The 14142-nt window shown below is 37.9% G+C and overlaps 2 protein-coding genes across 2 annotated transcripts in view; one reads left to right on the forward strand and one right to left on the reverse strand.

Moving 5' to 3' along the window:
* Window positions 1–1267, reverse strand: part of TTC37 (tetratricopeptide repeat domain 37) — a 167569-nt gene extending 166302 nt beyond the window's left edge. Inside the window, exon 1 of the mRNA XM_045498545.1 lies at window positions 1151–1267. The gene's annotated coding sequence lies outside the window, so the exon portion shown is untranslated. The remainder of the gene's footprint in view (window positions 1–1150) is intronic.
* Window positions 1268–1293: 26 nt separating this feature from the next.
* On the forward strand, window positions 1294–13557 carry RFESD (Rieske Fe-S domain containing). The gene is made up of 4 exons (XM_045498618.1): window positions 1294–1408; window positions 10406–10581; window positions 10727–10761; window positions 12394–13557. Exons 2-4 carry the CDS (start codon window positions 10407–10409, stop codon window positions 12655–12657), a joined length of 474 nt encoding a protein of 157 aa, XP_045354574.1. The 5' UTR covers window positions 1294–1408; window position 10406; the 3' UTR covers window positions 12658–13557.
* The last annotated feature ends 585 nt before the right edge of the window (window positions 13558–14142 follow it).

The raw sequence follows: 14142 nt of genomic DNA on the forward strand, positions 1-14142 counted from the left end.
CAAAAAATTAAAAATAGACCTACCCTATGACCCAGCAATAGCACTGCTAGGAATTTACCCAAGGGATACAGGAGTACTGATGCATAGGGGCACTGTTACCCCAATGTTTATAGCAGCACTCTCAACAAGAGCAAAATTATGGAAAGAGCCTAAATGTCCATCAACTGATGAATGGATAAAGAAATTATGGTTTATATACACAATGGAGTACTACTTGGCAATGAGAAAGAACGAAATATGGCCCTTTGTAGTAACGTGGATGGAACTGGAGAGTGTTATGCTAAGTGAAATAAGCCATACAGAGAAAGACAGATACCATATGTTTTCACTCTTATGTGGATCCTGAGAAACTTAACAGAAACCCATGGGGGAGGGGAAGGAAAAAAAAAAAAAAGAAGTTAGAGAGGGAGAGAGCCAAAGCATAAGAGACTGTTAAAAACTGAGAACAAACTGAGGGTTGATGGGGGGGTGGAAGGGCGGGGAGGGTGGGTGATGGGTATTGAGGAGGGCACCTTTTGGGATGAGCGCTGGGTGTTTTATGGAAACCAATTTGACAATAAATTTCATATATTGAAAAATAAATAAATAAATAAATAAACCAACAATAAAAAATAAAAAAAATAAAAAACATGCCAGACTCAACTAGCTTCCAGCTTTGAATACAAGTGGGAGGTGTTTTTCATTTGTTTTCAAATTCACAAAGTATACAGAGAAACAGCAAAGTTCAAAAACTTATCTACCACCTCTAATGCAACCAGTTAAGTTTTAAAAAAAAAATCTTATAAGAAGCTTACGTACATACATATCTATTTATATCATGAGAAATATTTTTATTTACACCAAAGAATTGTGTATTGTATCCTTTCCTTTTTAATATTAATTACATTCATGATATCTGTTGAATATGTGGCTACAAAGTAATTCACATGTCTACACCATATTTTATTTGACCACCATTCCCTTCTTGCTGATCACTTTAGCTATTCTTAATTCTTTTGTGGCAGTAAGCATCCTTACACATAGTTTATACGCATCGTGATGAACTTCTGTAAATATTTTATAAGGTAAATTCCTGAGAGATCGTGGATGCATGTAAAATGTGGATAAATGTAGTGAGATTAACACATATTTTAAAATAGATGCTACCTACGGTTGTCAAGCACACTTTCACGACTGTCAGTTCGGAAGCCTCGGCAGAGCGCGGTTGACCAGCGGCCAGCTGGGGATGGCGGTCATCAGCCCGCAGCGCCACTGAGGCAGTCTCCGAGGGCAGGCGCTCTCGGGTCACGTGGGCGGCTTGCCCCGCCCCGCGGAAGCTCAGAGCCTCGGTCGGAGGACTGGCTCCCGCAGGGAGTCACGCGGCCTCCGCTGCTGGCAGGACTTGCGGAGGCGGAGCAAGGGACTAAAGGTAAATTCAGCTCTCGCGGCGGGGTTGGGCGGGGCTCGGGAGCGCCGCTGTTTCCGGCCGGGCTGCGGGCCTCAGGTCGGGCTTCCGCCGGCGGCGCCGGCGGTGACCTGGAGCTGGTGGGGCGTGCTGTCCTCTGGCCTATGCTCCCGGCCCTTCTGAGCTCTGTGGCTCTGCCAGGAGTCGGCTCGCGTTCGTTAACCGTTAATCTCCGGACTGGCTTCCGCCCAGTCACAGCGAGGCCCTTCGGGCTTGTTCACCTTACAGTCCGGGCCCACCCGGGACCTGCCGCCTGTGTGGGGCAGGCGGGGCGTTTTTAGCTTTTCTGGCCTCTCCGCGTACTAAATCTGCTCCGCGGTTTCTGCAGCCCAGGCCGTGGTAGATACTCGTCTCCTGAAGTCTGTAGGCGCAACAGTCCAGAACCTCTGGACAGCCACGTGTAGCCTGTGCCCGGGGTTCCTGAGCGCCTCTCCGTATAACTACTGTAGAAGGTCTTTACTAAGGTGTTAAATACACTTTCAAGTCGTGCGTTAATTTGTCAGAACTGGAAGGGCCTTAGAGATGACAGCTAACATGGTTAGAGCGTTTCCCATGGTCCGGTCCTGCTATAAAACACTTGATTTGTAGTGAGCGTTCATTTCTCTCCACATCCCTATGTGGCAGATCATTCTTACAGACGTGCAAACTGCAGCACAGGGAAATTAAGCAACTTGCCCCAAATCACGCAGAGCCAGGATTCAAACCGAGATGAACTCACCAGTGATTACAGATTTCTAATAGCAGGGATGATGGTAGTAAATTCCAGAGCAGCTACATGACTTTATTAAATGATTAGGGAACTATTCCGCTTTAAACATCTGTTGATGCTACTCTTGTGACATTAGCTTTCCTAAAGTAAAAAAAAAAATCAGAACCATGTTTAGTGATAAACGTACATCTATGTATATATACGTACACAGATATCTTTATTTTGCTAAAAGGCTTTGTACCTTTAAGACAGTTTACTTGCAGGCCACGTGTTTTTATAAACCCATGGATGCTGCTTAGATGAAATGTTAAGATGTATACACTGTGTTCACTGAATATAGACTCAGAAGATGTAGGTTTGAATCCTGAGTGCTACTTTGTGGGTTTTGAATCCTGACTGCTACTTTTGTTAAAGGGGATCCTTTACCCTTAGTTTCCTAATCTGCAAGATAGGTATACTACTTACCCCTTGACGATAGTGAACTCCTGTATGCAAACAGTCCAAGTGGGTGGCCACTCACTGAAGGATAACTAGTTTTATCTATAATATTCTGCCATCCAAAGAGATGCAAAATTAATATCTAAGGCTGGTCTCTTCTCTGAACCTAAAAACAAGGGTGTCACCCTGGAGCTATGCTTTCTGATAATGTGTAGGTCAAGGCTCCAGACTTAGTAAAAGCACCTTTGTCAGAGATCAAGAGGAATAACAAGTAAGTTCTTTTAATTTCATGTCTCTTTTGTCTCCAGTGTCTTATGGAAACTTATTTATTTATTTTTTTAATTTAACCTGAATGGATTCCCTATGCTTGAAAAGTAATAGAGACTGAGGATCTATTGAACTAATCTGTAATTTTATATGGTGTTAGCACCTTTAGAAACCTATTTTAGGCACAGGCCAAAAAAATACTTCTTAAGGAGGAAAATGGAACAAAATGGCTAAATTTTTCAGAAGTGACTTTGCTTGATCTAGTCCCCAAACAGCACAGACCGGTTAATTTTTCACTTTCTTTTTAGTTAAGATTCTGCTATCTTAAAGTAGACTCAAAATGAGGAAATGTATGGGAGCATATGAATAGTGCATCAAAGTAACAGTAACTAAGGTGAATACATTGACTCTTATTATTGTCTGAATGGACCATGATATTCACAATATTTAATTAAGAATAATGTGGATGTTAATTATAAATATTACTAGCTATCATAAATACATATGACCATTATTTGAAGGGTATGATAATACTTTCCTAAGCAAAAAGCAAGACTGTAATCATAGTTCTCTGAAACCCTTTATCATTTAGCCCAGCGTTCTCTGCTCATTTCTTATCAGCTTGCGCAAAGTTCACTGCAGTTTTCCTTGGTTGGGGTGCAAACCCTGCTAAAACTGTATGTTCGAAGAGACTGAAACTTGAGGAAGGATTGTATTGGGTTCTCATTTCTTTGGAAGTCTGGAGAACTTAATTAACTTTTCATGCTGCACATTTCATATATTTTACTTGCTTGATACTAGTATTTCTTTTCTAACTTTTTGCCTGGACAAAGAAAACTAAATATTCATTTATTTCCCCTTTCTAGTGCCAAGTTTTTAAAGAAGCTGAACAAAATTATCAGTCCATTCATGATCTTTCTGCAGAGGCACGTTTTCTGAGGATAGAAAGTGCCATTTTATCCCGTTTCTTGGTTTTTGGATCATCTGTTACATAAATGTAAAGTAGGATACAACTTATAAGCTAAAAGAGTAATTTTAAATATAAGACTAAATGTTACATTTTTAGGCATTTAAGAAATTCTGTGTTTTCTATCCCCTTGCTTTTCTTTATAAATTTACTCTATCTACATGTATCCATCAATGATATATTGTTTTGTTTTGCCCATTTTTGCACTTGGTAAAAATAGAAGCATACTCCGAATTCTTTAAAAATTGTTTTCCTTTAAAGTTATATTTTTGAAGTTAATCCAACTTGATGCATCCAGACATTTTTTACTGCTACATTGCATTCCATTGAATGAATGTGAAAATTCTCCATTCTACTGTTGATGCATTTTGAGTTTTTTCCCATCGTTTGCTGTTATAACCATTCCTGTGATTATCTCCTAGTGTACCTCTGCATGTTTCTCTGGAGTGTACTTAAAGGGGGATTAATGGATCCTGAATATGTTCGACTTTACTAGGTCATGCCAAATTGTGGTAGCACTAATTAATGTCATCACTATCAATTTCTCCATATCCTCACCAATACTTGCTATAATTTTTGCCACTCAATTGGATAGAAAATAGTATCCTATTTGTGACTTTGCATTTCTTTTACTTTTTCCTTCTGATGAGGTTGAGCATCTTTACATGTAATCACTGGCCATTTACACTTCCTCATCTATGCAATGTTTGTGTCTTTTGCCCATTTTTCTGTGTGTGTGTGTGTGTGTGTGTGTGTGTGTATGTATGTGTGTGTATGTGTGTGTGTGTTTGCACTTTACTGGTATAGTAAAGTCCTTCATACTTTCTGAGTCGTCATCCTTAGTCAGTTATACGTGTTGCAAACTCCACATTTCTTGTTTTTTTCTTCAGCCTATTTCAGTTCATCTGTTCCCTTTTATCTTATCTTTATTGCCCCTCTGTCTGTTCTGTCACAAAATGTGATAAAGGCTGCACATCCAATGCTGTGGAGTAAATACTACCACCTGAGCAATTTGTATACTTTGGGTACCTGCCAATATCAAGCAAAACAAGATAATTGTTTAGGGATGTGGTAATCCAGCCTTCTGTTAGCCACAGCTAATCCAGGAAATTATGGCATGGCCCTCATTGCCTTTTCTTAAAAATACTATATTTTTGGGTTTTTTTTGTTATTGTGAAATGATTTTCAGTTTTTTAATTTGAGTATAGTTGACACACAATGTTACATTAGTTTCAGGTGTACAACATAGTGATTCAGCTTCTCTATATGTTAGCTGCGCTCACCACAAGTGTAGCTACCATCTGTCACCATACAACACTATTACAATATTATTGACTGTATTCTCTCTGCTGTGCTTTTTATTCTCATGACGTATTCATTCCATAACTGGAGGTCTGTATCTCCCACTCCCCCTTACCAATTTTGCCATTCCCTAACCCCCTTCCCTTTGGCAACCATCAGTTCTCTGTGTTTATAGGTCTGATTCTGCTTTTTGTTTCTTTGTTTATTCATTTGAGTGAAATCACATGGTATTTGTCTTTCTCAGTCTGATTTACTTATTGTGAAATAATTTTCTAAAATAGCATACGTTATGTTTTTCCATCATGTAAAAAGCAACTAGGTTAGTTAGAGCAGGCATTAACAGTGCAAACTTCAGAGTACAGACTTGACATTTCTATAATTTCCTAAGATTGATTTGTGTAATGCTTTCCTTTATACCTTGAATTCAAAGTTCCTTCCTGCCTCTCCTCATCAACACACATGCACACACACAAACATCCCTCATCCTACACCTCAGTTTTGGAGCGCAGGCTGATGTAATATCTAGTATCTATGTTCCTTGTGGCTCAGAATTACCCTTCTCAAAACAGTAGCCTGTGAAGTCCTTCATCTAAGGCTCTCTCCTAACACATTCACATGGAGATTTTTTACTTCTAAATAATAATTTCTGTTTTACAAACTTATCCATGCTCTTTTTCTCCCAACATTTCCAGACTTCCAATCAATCAGTCATGCAAGATTAAATAAATGTTTAGAAAAGCCATCAGAAAGCCTGGAGCCTCTGCCATAAAACACATATTCCCTCTTGTTGGGAGGAGATTGGGTCTACAGCTTATGACCATTCTAATCTATATTCATCAAGGTCCAAGTGCCCTTTTTAAAGAGGTTCCACATGGGGCGCCTGGGGGGGCTCAGTTATTTAAGCGTCCAATTTCGGGTCAGGTCATGATCTCCTGGTTCATGAGTTCGAGCCCCACGTCAGGCTCTGTGCTGACAGCTCAGAGCCTGGAGCCTGCTTCGAATTCTGTGACTCCCTCTCTCTCTGTCCCTCCCCTGCTCGTGTGAGCTCTCTTTCTCTCAAAAATAAACATTTAAAGAAATTTTTAAAAGAAGTTCCATATATGCATTTATATGTAAAATGTTAACCTAAGACGAGTGAAATCAAAATGCCAGTTTCCTGTTCTCAAGGAAAGTTACATCATCACTCTGTATAACTTCCTTTGAAATATGACAATATTACTGTACTTGAAGAGGAGGTGGATTAGGAAGGGTTGGTCATCTTCCTAAAATTAGAATATTTGAAGTTGACATGTGATTTATAATTTTGTTAAATACCTTAAATTATAGGCAACTGTATTCTGTTTAACACCATGAACATTCCATGGCAACCTTCCTTTGTTTAACAGCATCTGGGTCTCTACAACTATCATGGGCCATCACTTTGATTCACTTCCTTTCCTTTTCTATATGTAATTCCTTATCTTGTATCAGGCAGAGTTGGATACCTCTCACGTTATCTGCAGCTTTCTCATTTCCCAATCTGATGAAATCCATAAAATAATTAAATTGTTAAAATGGACCTGAAACTGGAAATGTTGAGTAAAACCTAGCCTTGCCACAACCTTTAGAATGGTTGTGACATTTTGTTTTGGAAGGCTTGTGTCAACATAAACATCTATTGAGACATTATAACTGAAGAGTTATTTTGGATTGAAAATGAACATATAAGCCATTTTTAAGGCTGATTGTGTGATTAATTTTGAAATAATAGCTCCTAAATGTCGTACAGTGATGTATGTAAATCATTATTTTGATTGAAGGGCTAGATCAGACCTATACAGAGAGCCAGTCTCAATATGAACAATATTGAAAGATTTCTTAGTCTTATTTTTCTCACCTTTCAATTTCTATATTCGGCTGAAAGGGTATTTAAGAATCTAATAGACAAACTTTAAAGATACTAGGAAGAAAAGTAGTGATAATAATTCTGGATGTAAACTCTTACTTGGAATTTAACCACTATTTGATTTCTAGGAGAGTGGAGGTTAAGGAAATAAGGAAAATTACAAGGAGAAAAGTAGTCCAACCCTTCATGAAAGAACCAACCTTTGGGGACAATTTCCTAGGAAGTCCATATTTTCTTCATGTATTGTGTAATACACATAGAGGTGGCCAGCATTAGAATGGATTTCACCTCATTGCCTGCCTTCCTGCAGGCAGTGGATCACCACTTACTTACCATTTGAGGAAAATGTAGGACAGAAAAGTAAACACCAAGTGAATGTCATTTGATTAACAGTAGATTGGACACATACTGGTCTTGCCTCTCTTCAGGCTCTCTTCCACTTGATCTTTAACTGTTGATGCACCTAAGGAATTATATTAGACCTGTCTGTACTCCCTCTCCAACTTACTCCATTGAATTCTGTAACTTTTCAACTCTCAAATTTCTCTCTCTTGTGATTCTCAACTCTAGTTTCATATATCCAACTGTAGACATGATATCTCTGTCTAGAGTCTTTTAGTTACACCAAACTCAGTATGTGCAAAATGTAGCTAGTTCTTGATTTTCCATTTCTGGAAATACCATTCCATTTTCAGTCTTTCCTGTCATAGTTACAATCTCGCTGGTTGCACAAAACTAAAACCTGGGAGCTACCCTTATTTATTTTCTGTAGCTCCTTTATTCCTGTTCACGAGCCCAACCTCTCTGGTCTTACTCAGTTTCCTCACTATACAATTAAAATAATACCTTTTTATAGTAACATGTTAGGATATTAAATGAGTTAAGTAAATGTAAATTCTTAAAACAGTACCTGACATTTAATTAGCACAGTGTAATTGTGGCTACTGCTATTGTTGTTGTTGTTGTTACTTTTTCACCCCCACAAAATCAACACCCTGGTCTAAACCACCATATTCTGTCCTGTGGATCACTACAATAGCTTTCTGATTTCTGTGTTTCCACTCTTGTTTGGCTACAATCTATTGTCCACACAGCCAGGGCATTCTTTTAAAAACAGATCATGTCATCTCTGCCTACTTTACACCCTTTAACGCATTCCCTTTGCCCCTACAATAAAATTCACACACAATACTGCATGACCTGGCTCCTGTTTGTTTCACCAAGCTCACTTGTTATGGTCCGGTCTCCTATCTGTTCCTCATTAGCCAAGTCTCCTTTCCTCAGGTTTTCATATTTGTTGTTCCTCGGCCTGGAATGCTCTTCCTTCAGCTCTTAGAATGTCTGGTTCATTTGCATTTTTCAGGTTCTAGCTCAACTTTCATTTCAGAATCATCTTCCCAGCCTATTCTTTGCAAAATGGCCTCTCCTTTTCTCTCTCATATTACACAGTTCATTTTATTCATGGTTGTTATGGTAGTGTGTAATTATATCATTTGTGTATTTGTTTACTGGTATTTATTTGTTGGTCTCACCAACTAGAATATAATATCTAGAGGAAAGAGACCTTATCTCTTTTACTTCCTTGAAGTGCTAGTCACATAGTACGTGTTGAGAAAATATTTGTCAAATGAATGATAATCTCTGACAAGAAAAGAGAACTTTGCAAAAGGAGAACCTGAAGATCCATTGTTGAAATTTTCTTTTCATTTTGTAATTCTGTGCTAAAGATTACTGTCAATAGTCCCTTCTTGAGAAATTTTCCTGCTTACTTTTTAGACATATATTCCTCCCTAAATAGATTACAGAGAAATTTGTCCATCAATGATCCAAAGAAAAAGTAGGTTGTGATTAGATGTTACCATGAACTTTTAGTTTCTTTCATATAATAAAGGGGTTGAAGTAGCCCTGCTCCAAGGTAATGGTCTGGGTACATACAAGATCTCATGCCCAAATGCTGTAGGCAGCCTCTTTTCTGTCCACTCACATTGGGGAGTGAGCTTGCCTTATGCCACTTGCGGAGCTGGACATTGTCTGGATAGTTGAAGGTTCCCATTCTCCAGCAGAGGGCAGAAACCATGAAGGAATATCCAAAAATGCATTATTAAGAAATAAAAAGTAAAACTCTTTGAGTGGTCTCAGTTTGCATTTTGTGATTTTTATTTCATTACATGCAAAGATTCAAAATATGCTCTTGCCTGGGGAAGAAAGCTGTTTGTCAACCCTAAGGTAATATTATATGTGGTTCTTTATACTTTTTGAAAGTTATAGACCACCACAATCTCTATCCTGAGAGGAAAAGCAGGAATGTTTCCAGAAAAATTGGTGATTACAACACTAATGGAAAGAGGGTGGCGAGAAGAAGAAAGATTTTGGGTTAGGAGTGAAGAAAGAAAAATACAGCAATTCTTGGCAAAACAGGATATATAGTTTTTTGTTTTTTGTTTTTTGTTTTTTTCCAGAAACTGTCATAGAATAAAACTTAAATACTCCCCCTATGGGACGCCCTCAGGAAAATCCTCTACAGAGGCTGACACTCCTGACACTGATGTATCTTGATGTTTCCTTCTCACATGGAATTAACAGACTATGACTGTGTTCTTAAAGTATACAAAGGTCTCTTTGAAAGAGCTGCTTTCAAAGAAGTAGCCTAAACATCTGTGCTGAGAAAAAATATATTCAGAGTACCTGGAAATTCTCTACTAAAACTTCTTTGTTTAGAAATATATATACATATATTTCTATATATACTTCTATATATTACATACTTCTATAAATTAATTGGAGAGAAAGCCATCTCTTTGAATTCCCAACAAGGCAGAAGAAAGTAATGACAGTTTCTGAGTTAAGAAAATGTAATATGCCCATTCATACCTATCTCCTATGGCAGAGTAATTATCTGGTTGATTTCTAAGACTGGCTGTTCACTCCAGGCAAAATCAAATGAATCACCCTACCAAGATCTCAACCAAGAGATCCAAGACTGTTCAGACTATCAAAGAATCCTACCTTCAGAAGAAGGTTGAAAACAACACTGGTAACTGGCTGTTGTTTAGCATTGAATTGATAGGGCATAAAAGGACAATGAAACTTAACTCTTTGGGTCTTGGGACTTTGAAATATACACCTTACCCATTGAAATGAATCTGAGTCCAGCCTCAAAGTGGGGAATCTTCCCTAATTTGGGCAAGCTTTAAGAGTCTCTAACTTGAAATTATGACCATGACCCAGTGTGTATAAATGTTTTATTTTGTATAGCTACCAAAAAAAACCCAAAAAAAAACAACAACAAAAACACCATCCATCAGTCTTAGAGAAATCAAACGTCTATTACAGTATGATTCTCTCCATAGCCAAACTAGTGAAGACTACTTGCTTTTTGTTTTGTTCGACTAGCATGGATCTTGATGGCTCTGAACAAGATCCTGAAGTGAAGGAATATTCTCCTGTCTGTGTTGGCAGAGAAGATGACATTAAAAAATCTAAAAGAATGACAGCTGTTGTCCATGATAGAGAAGTGGTCATTTTCTACCACAAAGGAGAATATCATGCGATGGATATTCGCTGTTACCGTAAGAGTTTATTTTTCATTTGTAAACCTTGTATTTGTTTACTAACCACAAAACTATCAAAATTTCAGGTGTTTGTTTTTTTTTTTTTTGTTTTTTTGTTTTTTTGTTTTTTAGTGACTAGATGTAATATTCAATTCCTTTTCAGACTCAGGAGGGCCTTTACATTTGGGAGAAATAGAGGTATGTAAAATCTATTCTCTACAAATTCACATTTTATTTATATTGTCTCATTCTGTATGCAAAAAAATTGTATTTGAGTTTGAACTGTCTTTTAATGCTTTGAGTATAATTGCTAATATTCTAGGAATTTACAGTCCTACAATGTAGAGAAAACTATTTCACAGATAAATATGAGAAGTATGCATGTCTTCTGACCTAACAATTATACTCTGATATCTACCCTGCAGATATAATTGCACAAATGTTTAAGAATATATAAAGGAGAGGTTTACTGTGGCATTATTCGTCATAATGAAAAATTGAAGGCAACCTAAATGTTTTAACAATAGGAAACAGTTTCAATAAGCTATGAATAGCCATGCTGTGGAAAACTGTGCAGCCACTAAATTAATGAGGCAGATTTTTGTGTGTTGGTATGGAGGGATGTCAGCAGTATATCTTTGAGCAGAAAAAAGCAAGCCATAGAATAATAGGTCTAATGAGATCCAATTTTTTAAATAAAAAGTAACATTCACTTTTTACTTTTTACTGCACAGTTTGATTTTTTTTGGTGATTATATATTACCTGTATAATGTAGTAAAAATGTGTGTATTTAAAAAAAAAAATTTTTTTTGAAAAAGGCTTATCTGAGGAGGGAATGGGGGAACTGTCTTACTTCCAAACTAGCTAGCCGCCTAATTTGTTTTCTACTTCATAAAACTGATCTCTCTCCCTCCTTCCCTCCCTCTCCTCCCTGAACAGTACAAAATGAATGCTTAAACTTAGTGTTCCACTCTCTCTACACTTAATATCTACCTATTTCCACACCTGTCCTCATGTTAAAGGACATACATTATGAACATGAATGTATGAATTATGAAAATGTGAATGTTTGTTGACAGTTCTGTGGGGGTACGATATCAGCACTCCTGCACTTCTGGTGTAGAGAAAAAGGTAAGCACGTGGTGATGATAATGTGAAAGAATTTCCCTGAGTTTTGGACCATAATGAGAGCTGTAAGACTTTGCTCCTCCAAGTGTGATCCATAGACCAGCAACACTGGCGTCACCTGGGAGTTTGTTGGAACCACAGAATCTTGTACCCTACCCTAAGCCTACTGAACTTAAACAAGATCCAGGTGATTCCCATGCTGTTTAAAATTTGAGAACCACTGACTTAAGACAGTTAAAAAGTTGAGAATTGACTACTTTGAGTCACAGATCACTCTTCAGTTAACGTATACACTCATGCTTTTAGTTACCTTCTTAAATTTATATTTGAAGCTTATTGTGCTCCCAGCGGCTAGAGGAAATTCCTTTAGAAGCACTTGATGCCCTTGTCCCATTTCTGTCAAGGAAGTGACGTTCACATCTAATACATAACAGCATAGCTTCAGTCACATGGTGTAGTTGCCTGAGCTCATTTTCTGATACAGTTCTAACACACTGGGTTTCTAATCAAATGCAAAAGGGACCTGATGACTGCTAAGATTAGGTTCTGCCTTATGCTGAATAATTTGTAAATGGAAGGAAAAAAGAGGAGCTGGCCTGTTCTTTAACCTGGTTATTCTGCAATAGAATCTGTTCTGAGTCTGAGATTTATTGTGAATGTTGGAAATGTCAGACTATTAAATCATTTATTTCCTCCCCCAGGAGTTTGACGGACGACCATGCATAGTTTGCCCCTGGCATAAATACAAAATTACTTTGGCAACAGGAGAAGGACTATACCAGTCTATAAACCCTAGAGATCCATCAGCAAAACCTGAGTGGTGCTCCAAAGGAGTAAAGCAAAGGATTCATACAGTGACAGTGGACAATGGGAACATTTACGTGACTCTTTCTAAAGAACCTTTTAAGTGTGACTCTGATTTTTATGCCACTGGAGACTTCAAAGTAATTCAGAGTTCTTTCTGATAAAATTATACGGCAATGAAAAATGGTGTGTGTGTTTGGAAAATATTTTTAGAATAACTTTGCTTCAATACCAAAGAAGATTAATTTTCCCAAAACAGGCACATTTATTACTTACTTTAAAAAAATCACATGCATCTGAGCAGTTCAAAGTGATGTAAGGATTATTGTTAAGATCTATAGAATACATTTCACCCAATCCTCTGGACTGATTGGAACCTGAAGGTTATAGGTTTGGAATGTGCATTTTCAGGGTGAAAATAATTTGCAGTAACCACATTGAAAAAGGTAAAAATAAGATCTAATAAGAACCATTGGGGAGGGGGGTAATCCTTATTTTGATCTAGTAGACTTTATCTTGGAAAAGTTTTAATATATACAAACTAAACAAAATAGTGTTTAGCTCATCACCTAGCTTCAACAATTACCAGCATTCTTCCATTCTTATTTCCATTCTTATTTCACTGATACCTCCACACACTCTCCATCTCCCCTATTTATTATTCTTACTTTTTAAAAGTAAAATTTAAATACACTGAAATACTTAAATCTCAACTATTCAATATTTCTAAATACATAGCAGACTTTTTATACTTTAAAAATGTCTCCAAAATGGGGTTGATTTACATGCTTCATTTAAAAATAAGAAACTTATTCAACACTTACATACAACACCTGGTGCTCATCACAAGTGCACTCCTTAATCCTCATGTACTGCGCATTGAAACCACATAAATCTTGGCTCAGTTTCTCTCTGGTCAAGGCAGACACTCCTAAAGTAAGGAAGATACACACAGCTGCTTCCCAGACATGAAGGACGTGAAGTCTCTTACTCAGTGAACCAAAGTACTGGGAGTGCCTAGATGAAATTGTCAAATAAAGATGTTCTTTCTTTTTTCAGAATTTCGTGATGTGTGTAGAACTAAGCATTCCGTGTAAATGTTACGGAGAAGAGATATAGGATGTTCTTCCTCGGAGTCCTTTCTGCTGAGTTCACAGGCAGGGTTGATGTTAAATTGGTCCACCCTGTTTTTACATGCCAGTTATTTATGGCCAACACTATTCTGGTTGCCTCGTGCCACACTGTGCCAGAACACTCTGGGTGCTTATCATCTAAAATGCGGCAGCATATAGGGGCGCCTGGGTGGCGCAGTCGGTTAAGCGTCCGACTTCAGCCAGGTCACGATCTCGCGGTCTGTGAGTTCGAGCCCCGCGTCAGGCTCTGGGCTGATGGCTCAGAGCCTGGAGCCTGTTTCCGATTCTGTGTCTCCCTCTCTCTCTGCCCCTACCCCGTTCATGCTCTGTCTTTCTCTGTCCCAAAAATAAATAAATGTTGAAAAAAAAAAATTAAAAAAAAAATAAAATAAAATGCGGCAGCACATAGTAGAACAGAACCAGGATGAACAGATTATGAATTCAGAGAATTCTGTGAGAAAAGCTGTTTGTCAAAATTGGAACTTTGTCTCAAAAGCACAGTAATCTTCTTAG

Source organism: Leopardus geoffroyi, chromosome A1 (genome assembly GCF_018350155.1).
Source record: "Leopardus geoffroyi isolate Oge1 chromosome A1, O.geoffroyi_Oge1_pat1.0, whole genome shotgun sequence".
Lineage (NCBI taxonomy): Eukaryota > Metazoa > Chordata > Mammalia > Carnivora > Felidae > Leopardus > Leopardus geoffroyi.